The sequence below is a fragment of the Thalassophryne amazonica genome, chromosome 6 (genome assembly GCF_902500255.1).
Source record: "Thalassophryne amazonica chromosome 6, fThaAma1.1, whole genome shotgun sequence".
Taxonomy (NCBI): domain Eukaryota; kingdom Metazoa; phylum Chordata; class Actinopteri; order Batrachoidiformes; family Batrachoididae; genus Thalassophryne; species Thalassophryne amazonica.
In genome coordinates this window covers 118,950,434-118,968,425 of record NC_047108.1, presented here as the reverse complement: position 1 = coordinate 118,968,425, position 17,992 = coordinate 118,950,434, and the positions used below count along the sequence as shown (strand labels likewise).

General features: G+C 43.9%; 1 protein-coding gene across 1 annotated transcript in view; it reads right to left on the bottom strand.

Annotated features, from left to right (window-relative positions):
- The window catches only part of pex14 (peroxisomal biogenesis factor 14), a 138,920-nt gene that overhangs the window by 24,562 nt on the left and 96,366 nt on the right, over window positions 1-17,992 (bottom strand). Inside the window, exons 4-5 of the mRNA XM_034173243.1 lie at window positions 8,569-8,688; window positions 1,669-1,745 (exon numbers count right to left, since the gene is read on the bottom strand). Coding sequence (XP_034029134.1) covers window positions 1,669-1,745; window positions 8,569-8,688 — 197 coding nt within the window. The remainder of the gene's footprint in view (window positions 1-1,668; window positions 1,746-8,568; window positions 8,689-17,992) is intronic.

The window sequence follows — 17,992 nt, the reverse complement described above, 5'->3', positions numbered from 1 at the left end:
GTGTTGCTGAGTTTGGAACTGGCTGCATTAATAGAAGAATGGGACTTAATCAAATTTTACATGCATCTATCAGGTATGACTGTGTATTCAGAGCTGAATTTACAAAAATGCATTCACGTGACATTTAGTCTTACAAATACTCAGAGGATTACTTATTACCCCACAGAGATGACCCGCTCTGCTTTCTAGTCCAGGTTTTCACTCCAACTGAGGTGGCAAGCAGTGAGAGTAATAAACACTTTTTAGAGAAAAAGATTAAAATGGGTGTCAACACGTGGTAATTAATAAGTGGGTTGCTGGGATGGCGGTGTTTAGAAGGTGCGCCATAACATAAATAAAGTGCGGACAGAAGCCTGGACATATGGTGCGACTGACGCTGCGCTCCAGTGACATGACAGCAACCTGTGCCGTCCCACCGGGGAATCCCACCTCCCAGGCTACCAGTGGCTGGCAAACAATGAACTGGTACCGTATGGTTTTCTGTTGGTAAAATACTGTGGGGACAGAAACATAAAACTCAGGTAAACAAAACGTGCATGTGCAGCCCAGTGAGGCCGAGTGAAAAGGGATGAAATAAAGTGACATAACCGGATCTAAAGAGAAGCCAGTGTGTCTGACGAGGTAAGGTGGACTAACACATGTATGTGACATGGACTTCCTTTTTTCTCTCCTCTCACACACTCGCACACGCAGCGGAGAATGACTTGTCATCCCGGCCAAGTGCTACTGCTGGGGCTGCTGTCCTCCTCTACAGCAAGAATAATGGCTTCCACATGGCACTCAGACTACTACTTACAACAGTGGCGGGATTAATGTCACTCGGGACAAGGGGCCTCATGCACTCACATTTAAGGCCTGCCAAGACCGATAAAAACCAGGGTGATTATTTTTAGATGGTAAGACATCAAAAAAAAAAGTAGTTTTCTGCTGTGTAGTTATGTCTTAAAATATACATATATTTATGTGAGAGCAGAGGTGGGGACAGCCTACAATTGACATCATGCTGTGAAATACAGCAGAACAGCACTGATTACATTTCCAAAGTGTTATTAAACAGTAGTGGCATCTTTTATTCTGGTACCATACCGCACGGCTGACTGACAGATTTGCACCAATTTAAGTGCAATATCATGGAAAGGCTGCAAAAGAGACCATCACATTACAATGTGTTTTATATCCTACAGACAAGTACTATGTAAAAATCCTAAGCATAAAAAATAATCATGAAGCTAACATGCTACAAAAATTAGGAAAACTTGTACATTTAAAATAATTTGCAAAAGAATGCAGATACTAAAGCATTTACGTCAATTAACTATCTTGTGTATTACCAAGATACAAAATACACAACCAGTCAACTGAATGGGAAAATATGTATTATTATCACGGTCAATTCATTCATTATTCACTGCTTATAATCTGCAGTTTGTTGTCTTTGTCGATTCCACCAATCAGTTGTAAACCCACAGTGTATTCAGGTTTATCATAATCCGAAAAGGTCTGTTAGTTTAAGAACAGACAAAACTGTCTTTCGGTCAATAAATGTGGTGTTTTAGTGAGAAACCAACTATGGTAAAACCCATCAAAACTCACACTGATATAGACAGTCTTGGATATTAAGATTTTTAAATGTTAACAAAAATCAGTAACAAGCAAAATGAGACTTACTCTGTAAAGATGATGAAAGCCAAAGGCAATGCCCACCATAATTATGGTGAGGGCACCATAGCTCCTCCATCTGTAGCCTGCTGGACATGAAGAAGAGGACATACTATTTGTACACAATGTAATACAAGCAACACTGGTCTTAGTGGACCAAGAGCCTGCCACTGGCAACAAGGCTTCACATGCAACTTGATGGGCCAGTATGCCTTTGTTTTTATGTTATAGTTCATGTTAAAAGGTACCAACATGGCCCAAAAGAGGGGGCTCACTGGTCCTCACCTGGATCTACCACAACCCAAAATTTGAGATGGGAATATGCACAGTAGTTTTTTTTTTTTTAAACAAAGATGCGGACATTTTTCATTTTTCAGACCCATTCATTAAACGAATGACTCCATCAATCCCATGTTTGCTCTGGTAATTGCTGGGAAGAACAAAATAAAAACCAGTCATTAATTACTAATATTCAATTAATAAAAGGAATGAATACATTCAAACTACGTCTAACTGTTATTACTTGGTTGTAAGTTTATGTAAAGTTCTCGCACACTGCCTCACTTGCAACACCAGGATAAATTTAATCAAGCAACGTTTCGGCCAGTGGCCATCGTTCTTGTCTTTATGTTTAGCAGCTTATCTGCCCTCTCTTACGCACCTGCCGCCAAGAGAGGTGTGAAGTGATTTCCTTTTTTAAGTTTATGTAAAGTGAAATTGGCATTAAGAGTTTAGCCGGACAGAAAAAAAAAAAATTGTGAATTATTTTGAAAATCAATTAATCGGGTAACAAAGAAAAATACCAAACATTCCGTTCCAAGCAGGAGGGGCGAAAAACAGGATTTGCTGGTCTAAAAAAACCAAGTCGGACTCTGCCAAGGGATGAGGTTTGTGACATTTACAGACAAAGAACCGTAGAAAATCATCAACAGATTAATGGATAATGAAACAATAATTAGTTGCAGATCTAATTGTCCTAAAGATGCACAAGTGTGTGCATGTCTGTGTGTGTGTGTGTGTGTGTGTGTGTGTGTGTGTGTGTGTGTGTGTGTGTGTGTGTGTGTGTGTGTAGAACCTGACTGTTTCTCAGAGTGACAAATAATGTGAAAGTGTGTCACTGTGCAAGCTGTCATATGGGTCAGCCAACTGTCTGTCAAACTGGAATTTCCACAAAATTCAACTGAAATTGTCAGTAAACAACAAACAGGTGTGAAGGAAACACATGAGGTTTGTTTTATTTACTCACACTGGATCCAAATGAGGTTTTAGCACAGACGATGTACACCGCTGTTTTTCTGAATGCATGTAACTGTTTATGAGGTTCACGTCTACAGTCTTGAGGTAAGTAAATTAAAGGTTCATTTATGCTCCATTCATCTACATAAATCTATCAGTTCAATTGAAATGTGTGACCGTCACTGCCGACATACTTCCGTACTTTCATTACATTACCACAAATGTTAAGACAAACGTCCACCAGAGGGCACTACAGATCATTTTAGAAGTTTCTGACAACTTTAAACATGGCACCATTTGAATAATTAATTAATTAATTCTACCTCAAAAGAGACAAAAGCGCAGACAGCAGTTTGGACAGAGGTGGTCTGTGAGGCCATTAAATATGTCATACCAAGATTATATATAACATATCCACATGTTGGAGTGCCCAGGGCCGAGCGTCAGCCCACTCCATTTTTTTCAAGAAAGTTGATTAAACGGCCAACCTAAATTAGTTTCATGACCCTAACACATCGTAGTTGTTGTTGGTCATTCGACTGCTCCCAGTTTTTGTTTGGGGTCGCCACAGCGGACACAGCCAGAGCCGCATTGGTAACTGGCACAAGTTTTAGGCCGGATGCTCTTCCTGACGCAACTCCAGGTTTACCTGGAGAAACACACACAGCGGCCAGTGTTCTAAAGAGGTCTCCCATCCAAGTACTAACCAGATCCTGCTCTGCTTAGCTTCTGAGATCTGACGGGATCAGGCTGACACAGAGCAGACCAGCTGCTACTCTAACACATCGCAAAAAGAAACAAACAAAAAAAGTTTTTACCTCAGCTCTTATGCATGTTACCTGTGACAACGTCATCAGTGTGCGCTGGTAGAGGAATCGAAGTTTATATTGAAATGCACTTTTATTCTGAAAGACTTTTCTGCAAGAAAACAAGAAGTGCTGCAGGACAATGGCTAACTTTATGAGGGTTAAGACTGAATTCTGCTGTGACAGGTTTTCGGCCGCCAAGATGAGAAAGCAGCTTATTGTCAACTGGGCGTCCACTGGCAACAAGGACAGAACAAAAAGAACCATCTGGAAAGTTCTCTGTCTGATGTCTGCCCAAAGTTTTTAGCATGTACTGGAACTTTCTGACGGACTCGCCAGACATCAGCTGACAAGGAACACATCTAATGAATGAGAAAAGGACAAAAACGGACACAAACGAGTGAGTTATTTGCAGTGAAATCAGACATTATTTATGTTGGCTGTGTTCGTCCATCGGTCCATACCCTCTTCAGGCAGAATTTCATGTGGAATGTCCTGGGCACTCCGATGTGCGAATACGGTATGTAAAACTCAAGTCAAAATATTCCGCCCTTATTAACAGTCTTTATCGTTTCCGTTTCTGAGGGTTGTGCCGTGCTTGAATTTTGGCTTCACTGCTCCTACAAAGGTGGTGACTCTAAATTGGCTGTAGATGTGTGAGTCTACGAGGTAGGTTAGGAAAGTATAGGACCTTTTTATTTTTTTCAAAAACCTGATGGATTTGAATCACGTGTGCTTGCATGAGCAAACCTTGAACCTTCGTGCGCATGCATGAACTTTTTCACGCCTGTCGATTGCGTCATTTCCTCTTAAGCAGCCTTTGTATGAGATGTGTGTCGTGCGCTCAGCGTTTTTCATTCCAAGGAAAAAGACGGAACGACTGGAGAAGCGCCGCATCAAATTTTGCCAGAAACAGGGTGACAGCCAGGTGGAAACCATTCGGATGATTCAGACGGCTTTCGTGACTATCCTCTGGGCATCACACAGATTAAGGAGTGGTACAACCGGTTTAAACACGTCCGCACAACGGTGGAGAGCGAGCCGTGCTCCGGTCGGCCATCAAGATGCTGAAATGACCAGATCATTTCCAAAGTGAACACTGTGGTGATGCGGGGCCGTCGTGTGACTATCCGAGAAATTACAGAAGAGGTGGACATCAGCACTTTTTCGGTACATTCCACTGTGAAAGAAGATTTTGCCATGAAAAGAGTGGCGGCGAAATTCTTTCCTGAAGCTTCTGATGGCGGAGCAGAAGTGCCTCCGTGTTGGAAGTCTCACAGGACATGCTGTGACATGCCCACCTCTTCCACAATTTCTTGGATAGTCACACGACTGAAAAGTCACCGAAAGCCGTTTGAATCATCCAAATGGTTTCCACCTGGCTGTCGCCCAGTTTCTGGCAAAATTTGATGCGGTGCTGCTCCAGTCGTTCCGTCTTTTTCCTTGGAATGAAAAAACGCTGAGCGCACGTCCCACACAAAGGCTGCTTAGCAGAAAATGACGCAATCGACATGCGTGGAAAAGTTCACGCATGCGCATGAAGGTTCAAGGTTTGCTCATGCAAGCACACATGATTCAAATCCATCAGGTTTTTGAAAAAAATAAAAAGGTCCGATACTTTTCTAAGAGACCTCGTATATGTACTTGAGTGGACCTACAGTATTCACACTTGAAGTGGGAAAACAAACTACAGTCCATTTCAACAAAAACACATCTGTCTTACCACTGGTAAGATTTGATATTCAAATTAAATATGAGACCCACAACCATATATTATCACATTTTCAATGTGAAACCTGATATTATTTCCCTAACAAAGGGGTGTGTTAGAGAGCTGCTGCATCGTTCAGGAATAAACCTGTGACCTTTCCTATCAAAAATTTTGAATCATTCTCTCCAACATGTATATGGTAACCACATAAATTTGGGTTTTCATCAACATTATAGCTGTGACAGACTGTCACCTATCCCAGAATACTGTGCTTCTGAAAGGCCGAGCAGTCCTTGGGATAGGTGGTTGACCCTGAACAAGCCTCACTGTATCACCAGGGGTCTACACTTGCCCCTCCTCGTCAAGACCTTTCTATTCTTCCTCTGTCTCTCCCTTTTCCTCTCCTACTTCTACTCTGCCATCTTCCTTTTTTTTTATTTGGTCACTTAAGCTGTGGAACTGTGGTCTCCATCCCCCGTTTTTCCAATCTCCTCTCAAATTTATTGGGTTCAGTGGAGGCCTTCCTGTCCTTCTACCATGTGGAAATAGAGATCAGAGTATCCATTACTTCGACAGAGATAAATGCGGGTCCGCATGCACCGTCCCCATAACAAGGACATCAAAGGGAGGTAGTCCCCTCTTTTCGGCTTGACCCCCCATACAAGACTCCCAGCTCTCACCTCATTATGCAGCTCCCTTATAGCCGTTTTGATATAAAACCCCCCACTATGGACGGAGAGCCACGAGTCTCCCTAACTACATGGCCATCCTATCAACATCACTTTCATTACAAAACATGAGATGCCAGGGGAGTCAAGGACAGTGTGGTAATAAATGAGGGTGGAATACATCTGGAATCATTGTCATATGGGTTAAGCTTCACACGGACGTCATTCTGCATTGGTAAATCAGTGGACAGCACTCATAACCTCCTAAGGTAATAAAGATACAGCTTGTGGTGTGGGGTCTTGACAAAGATGGAACCCCTGGAAACAGAATGGCAAGGCAAACTTCATGAGGATGTGCTGTACACTGACACATTTCTGATTTGAACTAAAAAAAAAAAAAAAAAAAAAATATATATATATATATATATATATATATATATATACACACACACACACACACACACATACATCTATCAAAGGGAAAATATTATAACACTTTCACAGCTCTAATGATTAAAGATACAGATATTTAGCAAGCCAAAGATAAAGCATTCTGAATAATAACGGCAAAGTGTACTTTTTTAAAGGTTTTTGTTGGACCCCAAGCACAACTTTGCCTTCTGGATTTTCTACACCCTCCACAAGCTTAAATTCTAAGTATACCATATTTTCCGGAGAAAAAGTTGCACCGGCGTATAATTCGCACTTGTCAAAAAAATGCAGACTGAAGATTAAAAACATATATAAGTCGCACAGTATAATGTGCACCTTTTTTTTCCTCTATGTGGAACTCACTTCTCAACCACGCCTTCCTGGGGGTGATCTTTACATTTGACTAGATTAGATTAGATTAGATTAGATTAGGGTAGCAAATGTACACAGTATAGCCTGTGTTACTTAACATAAGGACTTTCCCAAAAATGAAGAAGATTGACAAATAAACAAGCAGTGCACAACATACTGGATGCTATTTGGTGCAGTTTGGAAAACAAAAGTCAAACAGACACTGATTGTTGGTGCACAGCAACATGCAGAAATGAACAGGGAATATGTGGGTGTGTATCATAAAGATGATTACATTCCAAAAAATAAGAAAGACTGACAAGTAAATGTTGGATGAACTATATATTGGATGTTAGTTAATGCAGTTAGGACCAAAGAAATCATCACATGGTCACCTATTACTGGCCTGACACTATAATAAATCCATGAGTTCATTAGATTTAAAAAAAAAATGTAATTAGCTCTTTAATTCAAGATTTTTGGGCATTGCTGTTTTGTACTTTTATTACTGGCATTTATTTTGCTTAGTGCTTTGATTCCGGGAAAGTAAGCAGTTGTTATTACTCGCGCATCAGAACACCTGTGGTGTTCCACGTAAAATTCTGTCTGAAGAAAGGGTGGGTGGATAAGCACAGCCAATATTATGTATGTTGGAACTTCCACCAAGCCACATATTTCAATAAAATGTGCGATTACATCACAAATAAAAAAATAAATGACAAATACTGTGACTCATCTGTTTCATGCCAGACAGTGCCAGATCTGTTCCACGTTGTGCGCAACTCTTGTACTCCAGACTTTCAAATTGCCGTCACTCTTATGCGACTACTATCAGCACACACTGATGAAGTCATCACGGGTAAGACACGGAGGCAATGAGAAAAAACTTTGTGAAAACAGATTTTTTTTTTGCTTTTTATGATGTGATGGGGGTCACAAAATTATTTTTAGGTGGGCATTTAACCAACTTACGTTAAAAAATTGGGTGGGCGTTCCAACATGGAAATCAACAGAACAAGAAGGAGTAAGTCTGACATAGTGGTATCTGTGCTTATCTCTGCATTCTGCACTATGAAGCAGACAAGATATTTTGACTCACCCCGGATGGGACTCCAGGCCATTGCAAGGTCATTCTCCAGCTAAAGCTTGTACCCACTTACAGCTGGGTGACCTGAGACATTGCAGATGAAGTGTCTTGTCCAAGGACACAGACATGTAGAGTGATGGACTTTACCCTTATGTGCAGAAATTCCCTCCTGTATCCACATCGGCCTCAAAATCAATCAACTCTGCCTACCTCTCTACAAAATTTTACTGAAATCCATCAGTGTCTTTTGGACATATCCTGTTGACAACAACACAGCAGACATAGACAAAGAAATGCTGAAATATATAAGCGAATAAGCTTTCCTCTCCTTTGCCAGAAGTGAAAGTGTAGCGATGTGGCCTTCAGCTGTCCAATGTACTGACGGGAGATGGCATATTGGCTTAGCATAGAATAAAAAGACAATATTGCACATAAATGTTCAATGGTGAATTATTTTGACTTTTGTCTTCAGTGACAGTGACAGACATGAGTGTCCCAGTCAGTGAAAACACAACAAAAATGAGGTCCCCTCACATGAGAACGGACATAAATTGTAATAATTTGCACAGTATCTTTCGAGCAGCAGACGGGTAGAAGTGAATGTTTGTGTCCACTTACCGTGTGGTACAGGAACAGGCTGGGTTATGTGAAGTGGAGTTGGGGGACCTGCAGGGCTCAGGACTACTTCTGTGCTGCCAGACCGTTGGATGGCCAATTCCACCTCCTCTTCTGTCAGCCCTGAAACACACACACACACACACACACACACACACACACACACACACACACACACACACACACACACACACACACACACACACACACACACACACACACACACACACACACACACACACACACACACACACACACACACACACACACACACACCTTTAAGAGTGTGTTAAATGTGTGGTCTGTCAGTGACAATGGGATATATCAAACAGATCCTTGGCTATCATAATGTCTGTGCTGAAATACCTCCCCAGTTCCCCCCAAATATTCTAAGTACAATTTAGAGGAAAGTATGACAAATCTTCATCCAATTTTATCTGCTTCTCAAAAATTCATTTTCATTTCATAATCCACAATTTCCACTGAGGGCCTCTGTTTCAGGGACATCTATCAAAGGGAGATACTGAGGAACCATTCACACAATGAAATCTGAAACGCCACTCACCCATTAACCACCACCAAAGGCAAAGAAAATAAGAGTCTGTCCACTTCTCCGGTTATATTTCCCATGTGGAAATTTCTTACGCCCCAGACAGCGAAAATGCATTATTTTAATTTCTTCATTGTAATGTAAATGTATTACATAACTTTGCAAATGCCAATATAATTTAATCTTCAGATCTTTTTAATGATTTTAGTGATGATTAAATTGCAAAGAGCTCCCTGATGGAAAATCAGAGGGGAAGAGGGGAAAAAAGAAGAAGAAAAAAAAATCTAATATGAGCATGTCCTTTTGTAGAGAGAAAGAATTTTATTTTAAGCACCCCGTTCTACCATTGCTCTGGATTCTACTGTTATAATGAGCATTACGGTCTAAACACAGAAAAATAATTACAACTCTGATGAAGTACATTCAAAACACAGTTTTAACCAAATTGGTGACAAATAAATAAAAGAAAGACCCACTCAGGGAACATCCATCCATCCATCCATCCATTTTCTTCCGCTTTATCTGGAGTCGGGTCGCGGGGGCAGCAGCTAAAGCAAAGCCGCCCAGACCTCCCGATCCACACACACCTCCCCCAGCTCCTCCTGGGAACCCCAAGGCATTCACAAGCCAGCCGAGAGATGTAGTCCCTCCAGCGTGTCCTGGGTCTTCCCCGGGGCCTCCTCCCAGTGGGACGTGCCCGGAACACCTCTCCAGCGAGGCGTCCAGTGGGCATCCGGAAAAGATGCCCGAGCCACCTCAACTGACTCCTTTTGACGTGGAGGAGCAGCGTCTTGACTCCGAGCTCCTCCCGAGTGACCGAGCTCCTCACCCTATCTCTAAGGGAGTGCCCAGCCACCCTGCGGAGGAAACTCATCTCTGCCGCTTGTACTCGCGATCTCGTTCTTTCGGTCATGAGCCAAATCTCATGACCATAGGTGAGGATCGGAACGTAGATCGATCGGTAAATCGAGAGCTTTGCCCCCCTACTCAGCTCTCTCTTCACGACAGTCCGATACAGCGACCGCATCACTGCAGATGCTGCACCGATCTGTCTATCGATCTCATGCTCCATCCGTCCCTCACTCGTGAACAAGACGCCAAGATACTTAAACTCCTCCACTTGAGGCAAGGACACTCCACCGACCTGAAGAGGGCAAAGCACCTTTTTCCGGTCGAGAACCATGGCCTCGGAATTGGAGGTGCTGATTTTCATGCCAGACGCTTCACACTCGGCTGCAAACCGCCCCAGTGCACGCTGAAGGTCCTGATTTGATGAAGCCAACAGAACCACATCGCCGGCAAACAGCAGAGACGAGATTCTGTGGTTCCCAAACCAGACCCCCTCTGCACCCTGGCTGCGCCTAGAAATTCTGTCCATAAAAATAATGAACAGAACCGGTGACAAAGGGCAGCCCTGGCGGAGGCCAATGTGCACTGGAAACAGGTTTGACTTACTACTGGCAATGCGAACCAAGCTCCTGCTGCGGTCGTACAAGGACAGGATAGCCCTTAGCAAAGGACCCCGGACCCCGTACTCCCGGAGCACTCCCCACAGGGTGCCCCAAGGGACACGGTCGAACGCCTTCTCCAGATCCACAAAACACATGTGGACTGGTTGGGCGAACTCCCATTCACCCTCGAGCACCCGATGGAGCGTGTAGAGCTGGTCCAGTGTGCCGCGACCAGGACGAAAACCACTGCTCCTCCTGAATCTGAGGTTCGACAATCGGTCGAATTCTCCTCTCCAGTACTCTGGAATATACCTTACCGGGGAGGCTGAGGAGTGTGATCACCCTATAGTTGGAACACACCCTCCGGCCCCCCTTCTTAAACTGAGGCACGACCACCCCGGTCTGCCAATCCAGAGGCACTGTCCCCGATCGCCACGCGATGTTGCAGAGGCGTGTCAGCCAAGACAGCCCCACAACATCCAGAGACTTAAGGTACTCAGGACGGATTTCATCCACCCCAGGAGCCTTGCCACCAAGGAGCTTTCTAACCACCTCGGTGACTTCGGCCTGGGTAATGGATGAGTCCGCCCCCGAGTCCCCAGTCTCTGCTTCCTCTTTGGAAGATGTGACGATGGGATTGAGGAGATCCTCGAAGTACTCCTTCCACCGCCCGACAACATCCCCAGTTAGGGTCAACAGCTCCCCACCCGCACCGTAAACAGTGCGGGTGGGGAGCTGCTTCCGCCTCCTGACGAGTCGGACGGTTTGCCAGAATCTCTTTGAGGCCGACCGATAGTCCTCCTCCATAGCCTCCCTGAACTCCTCCCAGACCCGAGTTTTTGCCTCTGCGACCGCACGGGCTGCGGCACGCGTGGCCTGCCGGTACCTGTCAGCTGCCTCTGGCGTCCCACCTACCAACAAAGATAAGTAGGACTCCTTGACAGCATCCCTTACTTCCGGTGTCCACCACCGGGTTCGGGGATTGACAGGCACCAGAGACCTTGCGACCACAGCTACGAGCAGCCGCATCGACAATGGAGGTGGAGAACATGGTCCACTCGGACTCCATGTCTCCAACCTCCCCCGGGATCTGGGAGAAGCTCTCCCGGAGGTGGGAGTTGAAGATCTCGCTGACAGAGGGTTCCGCCAGTCGTTCCCAGCAGACACTCACGATACGTTTGGGCCTGCCAGGTCTGACAGGCTTCCTAACCTCCCAGCGGATCCAACTCACCACCAGGTGGTGATCAGTCGACAGCTCTGCCCCTCTCTTCACTCGAGTGTCCGAGACACGTAGCCGAAGGTCAGATGATACGACTACAAAGTCGATCATCGACCTCCGGCTCAGGGTGTCCTGGTGCCACGTGCACTTATGGACACCCGTGTGCTCGAACATGGTGTTCGTGATGGACAAACTGTGACTAGCACAGAAGTCCAACAACTGAACACCACTCGGGTTCAGATTGGGGAGGCCGTGCTTTCCGATCACCCCCCTCCAGGTCTCACTGTCGCCGCCCACGTGGGCATTGAAATCCCCCAGGAGAACAATGGAGTCCCCAGTCGGAGCGCTATCAGGAAGGTCAGGTACTCTACCCTCAGGATCCTTCCCCCCTAGCGAGGTGACATTCCACGACCCAACAGCCAGGGGCTGTGAGCGTGGACCGGGCCGCCGGGCCACCCACCCTCGACAGCCACCCAATCCTCTCTGCACCCGACCCCCATGGCCCCCTCTGCAGGTGGTGAACCCACAGGAGGGCGGGCCCACGTCACTCTTTCGGGCTGAGCCCAGCCGGGCCACATGGGGTAAGGCCCGACCACCAGGCGCTCCCGCGCGAGCCCCAACCCCAGGCCTGGCTCCAGGGTGGGACCCCGGGTCCGCCATACCGGGCGACATCTTGGTCCTTGATCTTTTACTGGTCATCAATCAATCAATCAATCAATTTTATTTATATAGCGCCAAATCACAACAAACAGTTGCCCCAAGGCGCTTTATATTATAAAGCAAGGCCATACAATAATTACGTAAAAACCCCAACGGTCAAAACGACCCCCTGTGAGCAAGCACTTGGTGACAGTGGGAAGGAAAAACTCCCGTTTAACAGGAAGAAACCTCCAGCAGAACCAGGCTCAGGGAGGGGCAGTCTTCTGCTGGGACTGGTTGGGGCTGAGGGAGAGAACCAGGAAAAAGACATGCTGTGGAGGGGAGCAGAGATCAATCACTAATGATTAAATGCAGAGTGGTGCATACAGAGCAAAAAGAGAAAGAAACACTCAGTGCATCATGGGAACCCCCTAGCAGTCTAAGTCTATAGCAGCATAACTAAGGGATGGTTCAGGGTCACCTGATCCAGCCCTAACTATAAGCTTTAGCAAAAAGGAAAGTTTTAAGCCTAATCTTAAAAGTAGAGAGGGTGTCTGTCTCCCTGATCTGAATTGGGAGCTGGTTCCACAGGAGAGGAGCCTGAAAGCTGAAGGCTCTGCCTCCCATTTTACTCTTACAAAACCTAGGAACTACAAGTAAGCCTGCAGTCTGAGAGCGAAGCGCTCTATTGGGGTGATATGGTACTATGAGGTCCCTAAGATAAGATGGGACCTGATTATTCAAAACCTTATAAGTAAGAAGAATTTTAAATTCTATTCTAGAATTAACAGGAAGCCAATGAAGAGAGGACCATATGGGTGAGATATGCTCTCTCCTTCTAGTCCCTGTTAGTACTCTAGCTGCAGCATTTTGAATTAACTGAAGGCTTTTCAGGGAACTTTTAGGACAACCTGATAATAATGAATTACAATACTCCAGCCTAGAGGAAATAAATGCATGAATTAGTTTTTCAGCATCACTCTGAGACAAGACCTTTCTAATTTTAGAGATATTGCAAAAATGAAAAAAAGCAGTCCTACATATTTGTTTAATATACGCTTTGAATGACATATCCTGATCAAAAATGACTCCAAGATTTCTCACAGTATTACTAGATGTCAGGGTAATGCCATCCAGAGTAAGGATCTGGTTAGACACCATGTTTCTAAGATTTGTGGGGCCAAGTACAATAACTTCAGTTTTATCTGAGTTTAAAAGCAGGAAATTAGAGGTCATCCATGTCTTTATGTCTGTAAGACAATCCTGCAGTTGAGCTAATTGGTGTGTGTCCTCTGGCTTCATGGATAGATAAAGCTGGGTATCATCTGCGTAACAATGAAAATTTAAGCAATGCCGTCTAATAATACTGCCTAAGGGAAGCATGTATAAAGTGAATAAAACTGGTCCTAGCACAGAACCTTGTGGAACTCCATAATTAACCTTAGTCTGTGAAGAAGATTCCCCATTTACATGAACAAATTGTAATCTATTAGATAAATATGATTCAAACCACCGCAGCGCAGTGCCTTTAATACCTATGGCATGCTCTAATCTCTGTAGTAAAATTTTATGATCAACAGTATCAACAGCAGCACTGAGGTCTAACAGAACAAGCACAGAGATGAGTCCACTGTCCGAGGCCATAAGAAGATCATTTGTAACCTTCACTAATGCTGTTTCTGTACTGTGATGAATTCTAAAACCTGACTGAAACTCTTCAAATAGACCATTCCTCTGCAGATGATCAGTTAGCTGTTTTACAACTACCCTTTCAAGAATTTTTGAGAGAAAAGGAAGGTTGGAGATTGGCCTATAATTAGCTAAGATAGCTGGGTCAAGTGATGGCTTTTTAAGTAATGGTTTAATTACTGCCAACTTAAAACCCTGTGGTACATAGCCAACTAATAAAGATAGATTGATCATATTTAAGATCGAAGCATTAAATAATGGTAGGGCTTCCTTGAGCAGCCTGGTAGGAATGGGGTCTAATAGACATGTTGATGGTTTGGATGAAGTAACTAATGAAAATATCTCAGACAGAACAATCTGAGAGAAAGAGTCTAACCAAATACCGGCATCACTGAAAGCAGCCAAAGATAATGATACGTCTTTGGGATGGTTATGAGTAATTTTTTCTCTAATAGTTAAAATTTTATTAGCAAAGAAAGTCATGAAGTCATTACTAGTTAAAGTTAAAGGAATACTCGGCTCAACAGAGCTCTGACTCTTTGTCAGCCTGGCTACAGTGCTGAAAAGAAACCTGGGGTTGTTCTTATTTTCTTCAATTAGTGATGAGTAGTAAGATGTCCTAGCTTTACGGAGGGCTTTTTTATAGAGCAACAGACTCTTTTTTCAGGCTAAGTGAAGATCTTCTAAATTAGTGAGACGGCATTTCCTCTCCAACTTATGGGTTATCTGCTTTAAGCTGCGAGTTTGTGAGTTATACCATGGAGTCAGGCACTTCTGATTTAAAGCTCTCTTTTTCAGAGGAGCTACAGCATCCAAAGTTGTCTTCAATGAGAATGTAAAACTATTGACGAGATACTCTATCTCACTTACAGAGTTTAGGTAGCTACTCTGCACTGTGTTGGATATGGCATTAGAGAACATAAAGAAGGAATCATATCCTTAAACCTAGTTACAGAGCTTTCTGAAAGACTTCTAGTGTAATGAAACGTATTCCCCACTGCTGGGTAGTCCATCAGAGTAAATGTAAATGTTATTAAGAAATGATCAGACAGAAGGGAGTTTTCAGGGAATACTGTTAAGTCTTCAATTTCCATACCATAAGTCAGAACAAGATCTAAGATATGATTAAAGTGGTGGGTGGACTCATTTACATTTTGAGCAAAGCCAATTGAGTCTAATAATAGATTAAATGCAGTGTTGAGGCTGTCATTCTCAGCATCTGTGTGGATGTTAAAATCGCCCACTATAATTATCTTATCTGAGCTAAGCACTAAGTCAGACAAAAGGTCTGAAAATTCACAGAGAAACTCACAGTAACGACCAGGTGGACGATAGATAATAACAAATAAAACTGGTTTTTGGGACTTCCAATTTGGATGGACAAGACTAAGAGTCAAGCTTTCAAATGAATTAAAGCTCTGTCTGGGTTTTTGATTAATTAATAAGCTGGAATGGAAGATTGCTGCTAATCCTCCGCCTCGGCCCGTGCTACGAGCATTCTGGCAGTTAGTGTGACTCGGGGGTGTTGACTCATTTAAACTAACATATTCATCCTGCTGTAACCAGGTTTCTGTAAGGCAGAATAAATCAATATGTTGATCAATTATTATATCATTTAATAACAGGGACTTAGAAGAGAGAGACCTAATGTTTAATAGACCACATTTAACTGTTTTAGTCTGTGGTGCAGTTGAAGGTGCTATATTATTTTTTCTTTTTGAATTTTTATGCTTAAATAGATTTTTGCTGGTTATTGGTGGTCTGGGAGCAGGCACCGTCTCTACGGGGATGGGGTAATGAGGGGATGGCAGGGGGAGAGAAGCTGCAGAGAGGTGTGTAAGACTACAACTCTGCTTCCTGGTCCCAACCCTGGATAGTCACGGTTTGGAGGATTTAAGAAAATTGGCCAGATTTCTAGAAATGAGAGCTGCTCCATCCAAAGTGGGATGGATGCCGTCTCTCCTAACAAGACCAGGTTTTCCCCAGAAGCTTTGCCAATTATCTATGAAGCCCGCCTCATTTTTTGGACACCACTCAGACAGCCAGCAATTCAAGGAGAACATGCGGCTAAACATGTCACTCCCGGTCCGATTGGGGAGGGGCCCAGAGAAAACTACAGAGTCCGACATTGTTTTTGCAAAGTTACACACAGATTCATTGTTAATTTTAGTGACCTCCGATTGGCGTAACCGGGTGTCATTACTGCCAACGTGAATTACAATCTTACCAAATTTACGCTTAGCCTTAGCCAGCAGTTTCAAATTTCCTTCAATGTTGCCTGCTCTGGCCCCCGGAAGACAATTGACTATGGTTGCTGGTGTCGCTAACTTCACATTTCTCAAAACAGAGTCGCCAATAACCAGAGTTTGATCCTCGGCGGGTGTGTCGTCGAGTGGGGAAAAACGGTTAGAAATGTGAATGGGTTGGCGGTGTACACAGGGCTTCTGTTTAGAACTACGCTTCCTCCTCACAGTCACCCAGTCGGCCTGCTTTCCTGGCTGCTCGGGATCTGCCAGAGGGAAACTAACGGCAGCTAAGCTACCTTGGTCTGCACCGACTACAGGGGCCTGGCTAGCTGTAGAATTTTCCACGGTGCGGAGCCGAGTCTCCAATTCGCCCAGCCTGGCCTCCAAAGCTACGAATAAGCTACACTTATTACAAGTACCATTACTGCTAAAGGAGGCCGAGGAATAACTAAACATTTCACACCCAGAGCAGAAAAGTGCGGGAGAGACAGGAGAAGCCGCCATGCTAAACCGGCTAAGAGCTAGTAGCTGCGCTAAGCTAGCGGATTCCTAAAAACACACAAAGTGAATAATGTGTAAATAATTTAGAGGTGATTCAGCAGAGGGAGTGTTTAGTTAAGGCACGTGAAGATTACACTGTGAAACAAATCGTTATCTAGGTAACTAGATCAATCTAACTGTGCAGATTTAACAGAGACAGCAAAACATCGCTGTGCTCCGGAACAGGAAGTGATACAATACCGCAGTGAGAGCCAACCACCAGTAGATGCAAGCAAGAGCTGTCAAAAGCCCACAAAAGTCAAAATATCCACCATGGAGGGGGAACATACATACATCTACACACACACACACACATATATATATATATATATATATATATATATATAAAAGCAGGGGTGGTGGCCAAGTGGTTAGCGCACTTTGTTGGAAAAAGGCAAAGGAGTGGCTTCAGGACAACTCTATGAATGTCCTTGAGTGGTCCAGCCAGAGGCCAGACATGAATCTGATTGAACATCTCTGGAGAGATCTGAAAATGTCTGTGCACCGACACTCCCCATCCAACCTGATGCAGCTTGAGAGGTGCTGCAAAGAGGAATGGACCAAACTGCCCAAAGACATGTGCATCAAGCTTGTGGCATCATATTCAAGACGACTTGAGGCTATAACTCCTGCCAAAGGTGCATTAACAAAGCGTGTGAATACTTATGTACATGCGATTTCTTCATTTTTATAATTTTAATAAATTTGCAAAAATTTCAAGAAAACCTTTTTTATTTCATTATGGGATGTTATGAGTAGAATTTTGAGGGAAAAATGAATTCACTCCATTTTGGAATAAGGCTGTAACATAAATTATAAAAAAGTGAAGCACTGTGAATATGTTGCAGATACATGTGTGCGCACACACACACACACACACACACACACACACACACACACGCACACACACACACGCACACACACACACGCACACACACACACACACACAAATCCACTTCAGATTAAGGTATCCAGGGATAAACACCGGCCCGATGGGCCTCGGTCTTACTTATCTTACAAGAAAATATCTCACCATTATTTCTGAGACCATTTTCCTGAGTGCGCTTCCTGAGATCACCAACTTATTGACAGA